This window comes from Drosophila pseudoobscura, chromosome X, assembly GCF_009870125.1.
Source record: "Drosophila pseudoobscura strain MV-25-SWS-2005 chromosome X, UCI_Dpse_MV25, whole genome shotgun sequence".
Taxonomy (NCBI): domain Eukaryota; kingdom Metazoa; phylum Arthropoda; class Insecta; order Diptera; family Drosophilidae; genus Drosophila; species Drosophila pseudoobscura.
The window spans coordinates 4,236,447-4,252,590 of NC_046683.1; the positions used below are offsets into that span (position 1 = coordinate 4,236,447).

Consider the following 16,144-nt stretch of genomic DNA (forward strand, 5'->3'; position numbering starts at 1 on the left):
CCCGTTTTGAAATGTTGCTCGGCAACAAAAGTGTGCTGCTGAGAAAAAACAAGGTATGGTCAACGGGCAAAACGTCAAGGAAAACACAGCGCATGCAATGTTCAGCTCACCCTTATCTTCAACATGCTGTGAATGTTGACGAGGCTTGTAAGTCTTCATGGCATATTGGAATCCAAAATGGGGTGAGGTTCGCACTGCAGTCCGTTTATGTTGCTCGGTTTTCCCTCGCTTTCCATACCTTTCCATAGCCCAGAGACTCGAGTCGTGGCTCGATCTCGCTTAAGGCCATATGACACTAAGCTTTGCTAACAGATTAACTGCAAAAAGGGCATGCAGTGAGAAGAAGAGATATATGTGCACATATGCTCCAGCCTCCAGTTGGGCTGAGATCATCGACTGTTACACGTTTTAGATCGAATTTTGCTGTCTGGCTGGGTGTTGGAATTGGTGCTGGGCGATGTGTCTGAAGACGGCTATGAACACTAATGTTGCGTTTTGTCTCTCTAGTGTCATAGCACCATTAGCCAGTTCGACCAAAACCAAATGTTGCTGAAAATCCGACTCATGTTCTTAGGGCACCTAAGAGCAAGCACGAAGAGAGTTTTTGTGGTTCGCCTGGCTCGACCGCGCTGCGTTCAAACATGTTTGGTGGTTGGTTGCTGTCACCTTTTAAAAATTTGTTTAAAGGTTCTGGTTTTTCTTTTGAAGACAATTTTGAGAATGCTTTTAGCGCTTAAAAGGGGCTCTGTGTGGGGGCTTCATTGGAGGGCTTTGAAACGATGGTATAGCCGAGCCTAATGCTGCAAACTATGTTGCTGGCAACATGGCAACTGATCAAACGCGTCGAACATGTTCGATATATTGCTAAACCAGTTTTTAGTCGCCTCGATGGAGCTGTTTTTTGTAAAATTTAAACCATAACGTATAATATTAGTTTAAAAAAATAATAATAATATCTAAAAAAAACAAAAAATTCTATGACTTACATTTGGCCATTTCCCAGACGTCGAACGGGAAAGTCGTACACATAGCAAGTGATAAATAGGTCAAAATAATACGGTTTTTTAAAGTTAATTTTCTATTATAAAGTACCTCTTGATTAGCCCTATATTTGATGTTAAAGTCGATTATGGCCAAAAATTTGTTTTCGATATTGTTGCGATCAACTAAACTTTTGTTAATTTTAAAAAGTTAGCAGATCAAAGCTAATGGAACTATATGTCAGCTGGTTAAATTAGGTAAGGTTTAATAAATTTTGAAAATAAAAGGCCTCGGTGGACTAAAACGCATAAAATACGCGTAGGAACCTTAAAGGTTATCCCTTCCACTTCATATATACATGTGTATATAGATAGATATCTTTATATATGTAAGTAATTCCTAAGCGACTGTCTAATTATTGGCTATTGGCATATCATCAAGATGACTATAAGCATGATCCCATTCGGTAGACAGGTGTTGAATGCAAACAATCCCATCCGTTTGTTTATTTCAATTTCGTCTGGGGGGTCTGGACCGTTTTTGGGTCTGCAGCATGTTTCAATTATCAATTATCCAGACATTAGGAACACGATCCAGACCACTGTTCTTTCGTCGCGACGATATGTCTGGGGGGCGCGTCATATCATAAACACCATGGATCGTTTAAGCATTGTGTCTGCCTAAATCGCCCGATCAAATTTCCTCATTTTAGTTACTAATTTTGAAGGAGGAAATTTTATTTTATTTAATTTGGGTTAAAGTCACACACCTACCATTGTACATTTTCCATTTTCCTATTAATTGTCAATGTCTGTGTATGCATAAAACCTATGGGTACCTATAGAACCTACATACATATTTGTGTTGATTCACCCGACCGTATGTCAAATAGGATGTCGGATCAGTTCAAGAAATTGTTTGAGGATCGGGAGTGGTTTCCCTTCAAGATGGAGCAAGGTCCATTAATACAAGGTTAATCGCGAAATGGGAGAACAAGAAAGAGAAGGGGCTTTGAGGATGTTGTGGAAAAGAAAGCATTCCGATTCTCTACAAACCGGAACACTTGAAGGATACACCGATGATTAACGTTCTACGAATAATACTAGGTAATATTAATTTATTGCATCTGCTCATGGTCTCCATGCCTCACCTTTTTTTGAACACACCCTGTTCTCTGTACGTGTATGGCGGGGAAATTCGATCGGCAACAACGGCAGCGGCCAGCCAACCGCAACAGCCGGGGGCAGGGTGGTGCGACTGCAGGGGGAGCTGGGGTAAATGCAATTGAACACGGCGACCACCACACGTTGTGGCTGCAGTTGCAGTTGCAGCGACTTTGACTTGGACGGGCGGCAAATGTCGGCAATCTTTGATGTGTGCTTTGATTTCCGGCAGCGAGATAAGATTTTTGTTCTGCCTTCTCCACCTCCTCCCCCTCCTCCAGCTCCAAGTTTTGCTGCAACTCCAGCTCCTGCTCCTCCTCATTCTTTTTCTCGCATTATTTTTGTTGCTTCTGCTCCTTGCCTTTGGCTCTCATTCTCCTTTTTTTTGCAGACAAAATTGTAAAATCAACAACGAATTGCAGTGAGTTATGGAAGGTAGATGTTAGATGGCCCACATGTTTCCCCTCCCCATGTCACTCTCTCCCTGTCTCTTTGACACTGATCCTTTTCCAGTTTCCTAGTTCCAAAATTACGCTCAATTGGAAATAAATCGGTGTGCACTTCCGTACAGCTCTTCCACTTCTCTCTCTCTCCCTCTTCCTCTCCCTCTTTCTGTTTTCCAATTGTCACAGCAGCTAATCCTTCATGTAAGCAGTGCACAAGAAGAAAGAGCAAGAGAGAGAGAGAATTTGTGTTTGTTTTGGAAGTGCGCACGTAAAAATATCTTCAAAGAGAATCGATTTGACTGGAAGTAATCTGGAAAGAAGTGGCTGGCCATATAATAGCTAATGGTAAGCACCCATACCATACCATACCCATAGCCTACCCCAGCCCTGGAGCAGCGGATCATCTTTTGTTTACACTCTCTATTCTGTTTTCACAATCTTCTTTCGGGGGCTCAAGAGTGTCTCTCTTAAGTGTCTCGCACCGTTTGAGGATCGATCGTCGGGGATCGCTTTGGATTAAACCAATTGTGGTAATGGGGGATCGTTGTTCTCTACTGTTTGCACAGGGTATTATGATTTTGACCGGATGTCTGGACTACTTAACTGAGCTTATGCTAAATGCGGATCATTTATTATATGTACATATGTATTCCCAATGCCACATTAAATTGCAATTATTTTGTAACCTATTCGTATTGACTCAGCACTTTTAGTACCTTTTGTTACCTATAAAGAGAGTTGAGTTTGTTAAATGATATTAGTATCAGAAACAGTACAACAATTGCCTATCGTCACTCATCTTCAATCGCAATTCTCAGAGAGGATCGAGGAACCTCGCTGTGTCTTCAGGCCCAGGTTTCAAGTTCTAGTTGAGCCTTTCTTTATTTATTTTTTCTGTTTTCCTTAAGAGCATTGAAGATGTCTTAAGTTAATTGTTTACCGATGAATCGTGGGAGTAACTATAATGAATCTGAATTGTCCCAAAGTCCTGTCCGAATTCAGTGATATCCAGTTCTGTGGACAGTTCCCATAGCATCTGTCAATCCCCATTCCCATTCTATGCACTGACTTTATGCACACATCTCAAAGTGGAACCGCGATGGGGATTTGCCCATCCGTTAAGCGCTGTCAACATGGAAAACGATCATATTTTCCACACCGCTTCGCCGTCACAGTTTCCGTCCTCGTCCTCGTCCTCGTCTTCGACTCCGACTTGGGTCTTCACGTTTCACGTTTGCTGGAGTCTTTGATTTGTTTGCGCTTTTCCGATTCTGCATGGCTTTTCCCCCCCTGGCATTTCCCGCGATGTTTGACAAAGATACATATGTATGTATGTACGTTGGACGATCCGATGCGATGCCATCGGAGTGGATGTCCGACCGACCAACCGACCCGCTCTCCCACATTCGTCTCGGGTTTGGCTCTGACTCTGCCTCTGCCTCTGCCGTTGGTCTCTGGTCGCTGTGTATGTGTGTGTGTCTGTGTGTGTGTGAGCCATTAACTAGTTTTCTGGTCGGCCGAGTTCAAACGCGCTTATTAATCTCTGGTACTTGTGTTTAGTACTTTTAAATACGTTTTGAGTACTTTATTCAGTATGCTTGATGTTTCGCCGCCGCTTCGAGTCACGATGTTTGTATGCTACTCTCCTCATCCTCATCCTCAGCTCTTCCACTCATCCACTCAGCCTTAGCCACTCTCGTCTCCCTCCTCCCTCCTCCATCGTCCATCTACCATCAGCCCGATTCGTTTCTACATTTTTTTCCCCCGTTTTTTACCTTTCGCGAATTGGACGCGCGTCAATATTTATTTTATTTATCTTTTGATTTGCTCCACACTGAGAGAAAAATGGCATCATAAAGGGAAGTACACCCATATTCATATTTAAAATCCAATCCAAATATTTAATATCATCAACATAAATTTTTATATACTATGCTAGATAATATGAAATCTAATCTCTGTTTTGTAAATGGCGGCAAGGGCCGCGGCTCTACTTTTATTGCCGATTCGCAGACTGTAAATGTATGTAAGCTTATGATTTATGTAACTAATACCATATGATATATATTTTATATATACTACAACACCCGGCAAAATAAATCTATATGATATAATATAGTGAAATATATGTAGTATAATATAATATAATAGAGATGTATTGATTTGAGATGTAAATAAAAATATATAAAATTTAGAATGGAGCATTTTTATTTTAGTGGGAGAATTATGTAATTTAATTATGAAAACCTATTTATCCTAAGCTAGGGGCAAGCAGCCTGCCCATCCCAGCGTAACATATTGACGACAGTCAATCTATGTGAAAATATTAAAATTACAGGGCTATTTTCTCTGGGTGCATACACGGATCTCCTACTGCCCTGGTGGGGAGGGGACCAGGGAATACGCATGGAATATCTGCATTTGTACATACACCCTCGAACCGGGCGCCTGCAATTCAATATGCCTGGACTCCCCGGCGGGATTTCCCAGTTAACATGGGGCCATGGAGCCACTCTTTATGCAAAGATACATTTTCCAGGGTATGCGCTGTACTCCCTTTAGTCGCGCGTCATGCGGCAGCCCCCTCAGTTACACCCAGAACAGGAAGACCTTGCACTTGGCCACATTCGATGATTTCTTGACTCTGTTTTAGATGAAACTATATAGTAAATATTCAATAATGTGGGAAATATTACCATCAGTGGATATAACCCGATAAACAGCTGTTTTTCCAGTCACAAGTGCACATGGTGTACAACATAGGCGATTGTGGATGTGCTTCTAGTGGAACTAAGGTACTCAAGAAATGTCATGTATTATCAGATATTAGGGGGTAGCCGATAGTTCGCAATGTGCGTGTAAACTTCATACTTGATGGATTTGCCTGTCGCTTTGTTTGCTTCTCGTTTTGAAGAAGCCATAGGAATAATGCGATAATTACAATGCCAAGAATCATTCGGCCCAGGTAGGTGGTAAGGGGAGTCGTGTGAATTACAGCGGCTCAGTCCAAAGGACCAGACGAAAGTCTTAAGTTACTTGTCGGACAAGCGAGTGGTCATGGGCAGGGACAGGGGCAGGGTCCAGGGATTAGGCGGCGATAAAGGAGAGGAGTCTCTTCTGTTGTTGTGCCCACCAATAGGGGGATAGACGGGGATCTGTTACTATTTAAAGTACAGCAAACGCCAGCCGCATAAATCTCTCACCAGGGAGTGGGTGTGGAAGAAACCCAGTCACAACGTGATAGATGTCTTCGATATGGGTATTAGTTCGATATGCATACATATGTGCATACATATATATGAACGAGTAAACATATGTATAAGTTTCACTTGAAAGATTAAAGAGAGCCTGCGCTCAGGGTTAAGTGATTAAGAAATTATTTCATCTCTTTAGACATGAGTACATTAAATATTGCGACGTTGATTCCAGGCCTAAAACAATGCATAAACGACCGAGGGGCGCTGCTGCATGAAAGATGTGATCAGATTATATCACAAAACGAACACTGAATGAGAATGAATTATGCATTTTGATTTTCTTAAACAATGTACGTACATACATATATGCATCAACGATTCTTCTCGAAGGGCTACAGAGTTCACCACTTTTGTAGGCCAATTCCCCTCATATACCTATACGTGTATTATAGATTAAGCTCCTGCAAATTGTTGAGCACTGTGAGGTTATTTGATAGGCCTAATTGAAGGACTTATACATTTCAGATCATCCTTGAGCTGCTTGAAGCTCTCGCTTTTGGGAAACTGATATGCAGGCGGCCACAGGCACAACAGACAGAACAAGAGGGCTGGCACAAGGACTGCGGTAGACGGAGGACGGAGATGGAGATGGAGACGGGGACGGGTAACGAAGCCTGGCGCTAGCCCAGGTAAAAGCCAAGACCCGCAAAACAACAATACTCCTCAGCTCAGTCCCAGATCCAGCCTCAGTCCAATCCCAACAATAAAAATACGACGGAAAGTATACAAAAAAGTACAAAAACAAACAAAAATCTCGAATACAAAAATTCGAAAAAAAACTTTGCTAAAAGCCCATGAAAAACCAATAAAGGAAGGCTCGATTTTGATACCCTTTCTAATGCAGCTTCAGGGATTAAAAATGTTTGAATTCAGAAAGGTCTTGAATGTTATTGATTCTTCTCAAGTATTGTGGAAGTTAATTGGATATTGTGGCGGGTATAATGGTATTATGGCTCCGAAAAAAACATTTCGAGCTTCTAATAGTACGAAAATTTGAAGTATATTAAGCCTATTCCAGACGCGTGAAACGAGTTTGCAAAAATATTGCGTATATGCAACATAAGGGAAACTAAAACTAAGCTATTGTACAAAAGATAACTTGAAGATCGTTCTTGATCGTTCCCATATTTGATAACCCATATTTCTAGCTGAAATTGTTTTGTGATCAAAAATTGTATACCCTCCATCGGTAAGGGTGTAGAAAAAGCTCAGGAACTACTTCAGGCATAACCCAATATGATCTCTTTTGTGCGCGGCCCTAGACAATCGTCTATAGGGTTGGCGGATGGAAAGGAAGGCGCGCCGAAAATAATTTGCCATATCCTGGCAAGCGGAACGGAACAGGGGCGGCATACCGTCGTATGGGTATGAAAAGGGGGAGAGATAAGAGAGCTCGAGAGCCGAGGGAACTTTGTCGGCGAAAGATGAAAGCAGAACTGGGGTGCTAATAAAGTTGCCCACAAAGAACTTTGATCCATGGCCCAAAGAGGGGAGCGGTAAGCGGCAAGCGGCGATCATCGTATGCACTCGAAACCCCGGCTACAGGCTCTCTCTGCTCTGTAGTGTGGTGTAGGTGCTAATTTAGCGACCCCACACACACAGACAGACAGACAGACAGACAGGCAGAAAGACCGACTGGCAGGGTGGGGGACACGCACACAGGATTTCCATTTTCAACAGAAATGAACTTCAGATAACAGACTAAATGTCAAAATTATCAACACACTCGATGCCCAATTAACCCATGGTTGGCCCTTGGCACCACTAAAGCAGGAAAACTGAAAGCCACCATGGCTCCCAGGGACATTCCAAGGAAGAAGTCTTCGAAATTAGAACGGAGAATGCAATAACAAAATAAGCGCAGTGATCGCTGCTTTAGATAGTAAAACAATAAACGTAATTTATTGCTATTACTAATACTGTAATTATAAATTTAGAAATTTAAGAAAATGATATTTTCGAGCTAGTAAATAGAATATATACAGTAGTATCTTTATCTTTTATATTCCATTTTTAACCGTTTTTATCCAAATCGATATTTGTACACAAATATACGCTTCATTCGGACTTAATATTTGTGTATGTCTTTCAGGAAGAAGATTTATATTTTAGTTTTTAATAAAACTATTTCGTATTGCAAATACCCAACACTCTTTAGTGGGTTAAGCCCGGCGATGTGGGCTCAAGTCTTTGGGTATTAAAGATTACCGATGGAGCGAGAATGAGGATGTGGGGATATGGGGAGCCCAGACAAAGTGCAAATATGTGTTGGCCGACCACAAAGCACACAGGCACAGCATAGCCACAGCACACACATGGCCAGATCCAGAGCCAGAGTCAGAGCAAAGGGAATCCGGCTAAAAGCCAAAAGGAAGGAGGAGGAGGAGGAGGATGAGGCGCATCGCATGGCTGAGTGGCGTGGCTCGCCTTACCTCGAGATGCCAAAGTGCATCAGGCACTAAAATGCAGAAAATTGAAACAGGCTTTTAATGAAATGAAAGCGCCGCGAGAGATGAGATGCCTGGATGGTTGGTTGGATGGATGCCGCAGTCTGGGTCTCGGTCTCGGTCTGGGTCTGGGTCTGGGCTATCGCTATCTCTGGCTGACTGGCGTCCAGCCAAATGGAGATGGGGCCGCCGCGCGAAGATGGTGGCAAACCAGAGCGAACAAAAACAAAACAGGTAGGACAGGCCCATATATTCTGTGTTCCGACTAGAGAATGCCCACTGATCCGATGTGGTTTCTCATTTGAATGGATAATGCTACTTATATTTCCATAGAATGTTTCCCATTCAGACTATAATTATTATATATTTCCACCCCATTTCATTGCTGGTAATACCATTTTTTGTCCACACGAACTATTCAATCGAATTTCATATCCCTTTCTCCCTGATATGAGTGGGCATCTGCCTTCTGTCAGTGCCATCCCATCCGTTCTGCTCTGTTTTCCATCAACGAACGAGAAAAAAGCAAAAAAACGAAGAACACAAAGAGTCAATTAATTAGTAGATGGATCCACGATTATCGCTATATTAACATTGCACTGCAGTTGCAAGCGGAATTGTAGTAGTTGTAGTAGTCGATCCCGGGGCTGGGGCTGGGGCTGGGACTGGGAGTCGTGGTCGGAGAGTGGTCTTCCTTTTACTTAAGATAACGCCCAAAGCCAGGCAGGGCAGGCAGGCACACTGGAAGCTGGGGCGTTCATTAAATGATAAGCGTGCGACGGCCAGCGGGGCAGCAGTGATAAGAGAGCATTTGAACTAGCCCGCTGAGCAGGTAAGAGAGCAACAGCAGGCAGGCAGCTGCCGGTTATAAATGATTTGCTCTCTCTCCCACTCCCATCACTCTGAGTCCAATTGAAATGCATTTGAGAGAGCCACACGCACACACGCACCCGGAGAATTCCAGGAACTGGAAGGCGTCTGAGGGCAGGAAAAAGAGAGAGCCTGTGGACTACCCAATACCTTATCCATTGGACCCACTGCATTGGTGTTTTCCATCGAAAGAAAAACGTTTTAACGTATTTAGAAACAGCGTTTCCTCCCCAGTGACATGGAGATTTCGTTCTTTTGCATGGCAAAATGTACAGACAGTAAATATCGTCGGTATAAAGAAACTTGTTGGCCAGCTGGCCAGATTAGAGGGGCAGTCGAAGAGGATGATGGCGAAACAAGGGAAACAGAAGCTGTAAAGAGAAATATGATTTAAATACACGCAATCCTCGAGGCGCCACAGCGGGCAGCACTCCATAGTCCCTGGTTCCAGTCTCCAGTCTCCAGTCCCAGAGTCTTGAAATTTATGATGCAATTTACTTGCAAAAACAGAGACACACGCACTGGAGCTGGAACTGGAAGTGGAACATCAGACAAATATAGTGGAATAAGTCGGTTTTCTTCTCCCCCTCTCTCTCTATCTCTCTCTCTCTCGCTGTTTTGGCAATGCAAATTATTGGCATCGATCAAATCGATTCCAATTACAAGGCAATACACATGAATGGGGAAAGGGTCCAGTAAATGACTAAATAATTATGCCTGGTGCAGTGCAAAAAAAATTCTAGAAAATTACAACAGAGGCGGGTCAATTAGAAACAATTAAAATGTACAGACATATGTATGCCCCTTATATTCTTTAATATTAAGAATGGGATAGGTTTACTTGACTCATTTACATACAGATACAATATATGAAAAATTGATGTCGGGGCACCCTTTGCCTGGGCTGCTGGTGGGGTAGTACTCCAGAGCACCACCTTCCTTGGGATGCACCTTTCTCCATTTTCGGACGGTATCCGTCCCGGAGCATGCCGTCAGGCAAGATTTTATAGATGATGTTCAATCTTAACATCCTGGACACTCATCTGCACGGTCAAGTGCTAGTACTAGTTAGTAAAGTTAATGCTTGCAACTAGTACCAACCTAGTAATAAGTTTATTCAGTATTAATTCAAATATATATATTGGCACACCAATTTTTAAATCTTGTTGGTCTTTACGCCATCTACAGATTTTCTTTTTCTCGACAAGCGTTGCCCAAGATACGGCTGTTGTATGGAACGAGAATACTAGTAGTAAATAGAGTGGAGATGACTGGACATGACTCATAGTCAGGGTGTCCAGGGGCTCGGGTCGAGGAGGCAAACAAATGATGACTCAGGTTCAAAGATCACACACAACTTTTAAGACTTTTTCCAGGTAAACGGAACCCCAAGCTCCCTATATAAAAAAAAAAAAAACAACAGCAACAAACCAAACAACCCCAACCAAAATCTATAGAGTAAACCTTGCCTGGATTCTGGTTGAGGAACAAAAGAGATGAATATTCTGCGAAATATTCATTAAAGCATATTTGTAGAGGCTTGTAGAGATTTGAATATCCTTCCAGGGAGATCGTTCCTATCTCTACTTTTCCGATTTTCAAACTGGAATACAATACGATTACTTATCCTTCTTAGGGCTTCTTAGCAAAGCTCTTCTGCAAGTCGAAATACCCTTTTTAAGGGAATGCAAGACGCAGGCTGCCGCTGCCGCTGCGGCCCTCCGCAGTGTGCCTCTCGCTGTCATCGTGTTGGCCGTGTCCAATGCGGCAAGCCATGGTCCATGGTGCATGGTGTATGATGCATCCTCCTTCTGTCTCTCGGTTTGTCTTTTGCGTTTTTGTGCGAAATTATCCATTATGAGGCCTAATGCGCACAGTTCCTGTGTCTTCCAGGGATGGATGATATATGATAAATGCTGGCTGCAATGAAGAGCTCGGCTCCGCATCGTAAAAATTTACAGAGGGGCGGGGTAAAGTTGCAAGTGAAGGGGCAGGGCAGGGCCGGGCAGGGCGGCACGGTGGCAGTGGAAAGTCATTCAAGAGTTTTCCCCCAGCATGGGAAAAGCTGTGCGACAACAACAACTCAATTGCCGCAAATTGCTCCAAATATGGCCGGAAGACCGAGGACCATAAAATACACTCGCAGAAAACTCTTTGTAGTAGTATTTTTAATGGTTCTGTTGAAACTCCACAGTAAATATCTATGAAGTACTTTTTCAAATACAATTTGTTTTAAAAGAATTTTATTATTTTAAGAAATTATCTCTGCAAATATTCGGACTCAAATTTTTTTCTTTATTTTATCAAACACAATCGTTTTCTCATCGTGTAGAGATCGGGTTAGGATCAAGATTCAGGCCAAGATTCGAGCTGAAAATTGAATGCACGTTTTTTGTTCGGTTCCCCTGTCGCTCCATCGTGCCACCCTTTCCACTTCCACTTCCCCCGCCATCGCATTCGTCTTCGGCCGCGTCTTGGGATCTTCCTCTTCGGCTTTGGGTGCTTCTTGTTTTTGTTGCTGCCGCATGAAATATTGCCCCGAGGGGCGGTTCAATTTTGATGCATTTACAACGTTCAGGGTGTTGGTAATTATAGGGACTTTATGTCTGGAAGTTTCCTTTATGATAGGGTTTTTACTCTCAGGTTTCTTTCTTCAGCCGTTCTTGTTGCTGTTGTATTGCTTTTGATTGCTGAATTAAGTCGGTCGAATTGTTGTTTTTTATGTTTTTTTGTAGGCTTTGGGATACGCCCGTAACCTGAAGGTGAAGGTAGAAACTGAAATCCATATGTACTCGTATGCAGGACAGATATGTATTCTGTGGGAGGAGGGAATACCCCCATTGGATCGAATGCTCAGTTGCGGCGGAAAGAGAATGGCAAGCAATTTAATGAATGCTGATCAAATGGAATACAACTTTTTAGCAAGGATCGCACGTTTCATATGCATTATTTGTGCGTGTCAAAAATAATATTCTATTATATTCTTAGCATTTTAAATAATCAGATTTCATTTTTTCTATAACTGATTTAGGCTCAATGAATCCTCGAATTCTGCATATTTTACAATACCAGAATCATTTGTTTGAATGCGCGCCAAGTATTCGTTCACTTTTAACACTGTTAAAAAATCGATATCGTTGAATGATGATTCTCGTAGCTACCATTATAATATATTTTACTGCCAAAGCTGGCCCAAAATGTTTGTTTAAACTATAAATGAATATGTTCATATGCAGTCACAAAAAAATTGTATTTGAATCGCCCGCCAACAATTGGTCCTTTACCACACTGAAAATAATCGTTTTTCAATCGAAATGCCGCAGAATCATCAATGTGATCGAGATTTGATTGTGAAAATATGTAGAATTGGTTCTGCTAATATTTATTTTCAATTTATTAAGCAAAATAAACATTTTACAGTTAATTGAAAATATATGAGTAATTGGTCATGACAGCGATAGCGAGAAATCTATCGAAGCATAGCCATGTTCCTATGCAAAAGCTCCAAAACTGGCTAGTTTCTTAATTTCTCAATGACGTGCTGGGTGTAGGCAGCCACAAAATTGGCCATCTCTGCATACATCTGATAGGAATGATGCCTCATGGGCGCCATCCCATAGCCCCTGTCCGGTGGAGACGCAAGTGGCACTTGTGGTGGAGGCGCCGGTGGGTCAGCAGCAGCAGCAAAAGGTGGAGGAGCAGAAATGTGGTGCACAGTCTGCTGCTCTCGGGGCACAAGCGACAGGCAGATGTCCCCGACCTGCAATTGCTGACACTTAAGCTCGTACAGCTGGAACGACAATTGCGGATTGCAGGACGCCCAGCCCTGGCCATAGACGAACAACGGATGACCCGGCAGCACATCCATATTGACCTGCAAACAGGAAGTGAAAGTGGAGGTAGAACCCTAGAGGCCACAGATTTCAATTGAGGCGCCAGTGCGACAGGAGTGCCCTCACCTTGGAGTGTCGTGTGTCGTAGCTAAATGTGATGGTCACATGCGAGGAGGTGGACAAGTGTCCCCTGTCAATCCGTACGACCGTGGCCTCTCTCAGATCAAAGAGCTGGCTGCGCAGCGCCGATTGAATGAAGTCCTCTGTGCGAATGTCCTCCACACGACGCATCGCTCCATTGGATAGCTCAATGTAGGAGCCCTTCCTGAAGCAGCCACTGGACTCCACGTGACTGCAACGGATCAATCAATCAATCACTTGAGAAACACACACAAGAAAATATATGCTTACTTGGTGGCCGCCGCCACATGCGGCTGCGTCTGCTGCTGTGGCATCTTGAATGGCTTGTAGCCGTGATTGGGCGCAAATTCCATTTGAATCTGCATGGCTATGATGTATGGTATAATGACAACCTGTCCGTTGGAGGGTAAACTATCAACTGATGGCATCGGTGCTCGATCAGGCCATTGATATTCATTCAGTCGAGAGCGTGTTTTCCATGGAATTTCCAAAGAATGTGTCGCCACCGCCAATACACACCGAATGTGACACTGTCTGTTGCACTTACCTGGTTTATGACTGTCGGCAGCCCGCGCGGTATTCCTGCCATAATCTGCTCAAGGCGACAGGTACGCGGCATCCCACTGTATCGGAGACAATGGAACGGCTTCGGCATCGGCGTCGGTTCAGCGTTGTACCTAGGATCGGTCGGTTTCCACTTAATAGTTTGAGCCATTGTTTGGCTCGCTTCGAAGATGCGGCGCCGAGCTGGCTGTTGCGCCAGGCGCCTTGTAGTCTCGCACATCCCATCCCACCTTCCGTCCCATCCCATTCGATCCGATCCCATCTGAACCCATGCAGATTTCTATTGAATATTCTATTCAAGTATTCAAGTATATTCTAGTTTTTCGTTCATTTGGTTTTACGCTTTCGCTTGGCAGACGAGGAGTATGTGGCTGTGGCCTTGGGAGCAGCCACCTTTGGCCAGCTGACGCCCATGGCATAAAGATAGTAGCGCCCAAAAAAGTAGACCACACCGAGGGCCGAGTATGTGGACGTCAATAGCAGCGGCATGAAGGGCAGTCGGATGTGGAGGCCCAGCAGTCGGCTGATGATGTGCTCGTACAGCGGTATGGCTATGAATCCTAGCATATATGCCCACTCCAGCCAATGGAAGCCTTTGAAGCCCGAAAAAATGCGATAAAGCTGGCCATAGAGCATGGCCATGTACGACAAGTAAAGGGAATAGCGCGGCACGTACAAGTCAATGTCGAAGAGCAGCGGGAACAGCGAAAAGTACCCGGCAATGCCCAGGATGTAGGCATACCTGGCATCCTCACGGTTCACCAAGGTCAGCAGGCTATGGCGGACAAACAGAACAGAACTCATTTTTAGCCGCAAAACGTACGCATTCAGGCACTCACCTTAGAGGTATCAGGCACATTAGTATGGCCTTTTCGTGGACATGCCAGCCGAACATGAACGAGGAGCAGGCACACAGTACCACAGCTCGTAGGAACATTAGGGGGCTTTGCCTGCGATGTTTACAAATCGAAAATGATGCAAAAAGACCAAGTCAAAAATCAAAAGTAAAGCTTACTTCTTGGAGCTCTTGAAGAGCTTCAGCAGAATCGGCAGCATAAAGACGATGGTCAGGCCAAAAGTCATGGACGGTGTAATGGTCGGCAGAACGGAGTGATCGATCTGCTGGACCAGGCCCGATGTGGTCGATGGTCCTGCACTGGCCTTCTTTAGCACATTGGCGGCCACCTTGTCGGCGGTGTTGTAGAGCGCCCATATGTTGGGGGCCCAGTAGGCGTGAGTGAGTCCCCGATTGAAGGGGAACAGGCGGGACATAATCTGCGGCAGCTGATTCCAGAATGGCCCGAAGGAGACCACAAATGGCGCCAGTCCGACGGCCAACAGCTTGAAGAGGGATTTCCAAAAGGAGCCACCCTTAACATTGGCCTGCTCCAGGCAGTAGAATCGCAGAAGGTATACGCCAAAAGGCGGCGCCAAGTACAGGAAGATGTGCTTAAAGTTCAGCAGGACAGCAAAGGCGAAGGCGCTCCAGAGGAATCGCTGGCGTATCAATGCACTTATGCTCAGCAGGAGTATGCCGAACATGAAGCCATTGTACTGGAAGTGAATGTGATCGACGAAGATGAGGCCCACATTGAGGAGCAGCAGCAGGGAGCCGGCAAAGAACTGCTGGCTGCCTTTGACTACGCCCAAGGCGCTCAGGCAACTGCGCACGCCCAGGACATAGATCAGGTCCATGGCCGTCACCGACAGTCGTTGAAAGTACAATGTGGCCTTTGACTCATAGTTGAGGTTCTCCACAATCAGCATCCGGGGATCGACGAATCTCGCCACCTGCGAGAGCAGCCATTCGAAATACGCAAAGAACGGGGGATAGTCCAGCGTCCACTCGCTTGTGTCTTCAAAATACCAGCGATTCAGAGGCAGGCTATGAGTGATGGCCAGCCAATTGCGGTGCACCTCAAAGTCCGTGGAATGGCTGCAAAAGCACAAGTGGATCAGATGGTTGTGTTATGAGGAGACCGGTCTTCTTTGGGGACTGGCTCTTCTTTGGCTCTGGCTCTGGGCCACGCACTTACTTGGCAGGAATGAGTAGTATTTTGAGTCCTGTGCTGATCCCCACCAGTTGCCAAAAGCAATCCTTCTTGAGAATCATAGGATTAGGATTCATACTGGATTTTGGTGATGTAAAATAACATCGATGGTCAATGCATGTTTTTTTTGCCGATGTTTACCGACGTTAAATATCAGCAGTGGACTTATCGACCCTCTGAAATATACCAAAATAGACCGTATCATTTTCAAAATATTCTCCGTTTTTGATCTTCCGTCGAATATTACCATCAATATAGAAAATTTAGCCATGCCCACATAATTGTATGCGATTGATGAATCAATTTCCTACTTAACTGGTCAATTCTAAATACTTGCTTTTATTGGATTTCTATGTACCGTTGAAAATTAAATTTAACAAGAAGTATTCAA

At 44.1% G+C, this 16,144-nt stretch overlaps 2 protein-coding genes across 2 annotated transcripts; both read right to left on the reverse strand.

Annotated features, from left to right (window-relative positions):
• Positions 1-12,530: 12,530 nt before the first annotated feature.
• On the reverse strand, positions 12,531-13,722 carry Atx-1 (Ataxin 1). Its single transcript, XM_033383208.1, has 3 exons — positions 13,409-13,722; positions 13,124-13,349; positions 12,531-13,038 (listed from the first exon to the last, which is right to left on the reverse strand). The coding sequence occupies exons 1-3, from the start codon at positions 13,564-13,566 to the stop codon at positions 12,679-12,681; spliced, it is 744 nt and encodes a 247-aa protein (XP_033239099.1). The 5' UTR covers positions 13,567-13,722; the 3' UTR covers positions 12,531-12,678.
• A 268-nt stretch (positions 13,723-13,990) lies between these two features.
• On the reverse strand, positions 13,991-15,900 carry xit (ALG6/ALG8 family glucosyltransferase xit). Its single transcript, XM_001355544.4, has 4 exons — positions 15,739-15,900; positions 14,718-15,638; positions 14,542-14,652; positions 13,991-14,477 (listed from the first exon to the last, which is right to left on the reverse strand). Exons 1-4 carry the CDS (start codon positions 15,828-15,830, stop codon positions 14,030-14,032), a joined length of 1,572 nt encoding a protein of 523 aa, XP_001355580.3. The 5' UTR covers positions 15,831-15,900; the 3' UTR covers positions 13,991-14,029.
• Between the last annotated feature and the right edge of the window lie 244 nt (positions 15,901-16,144).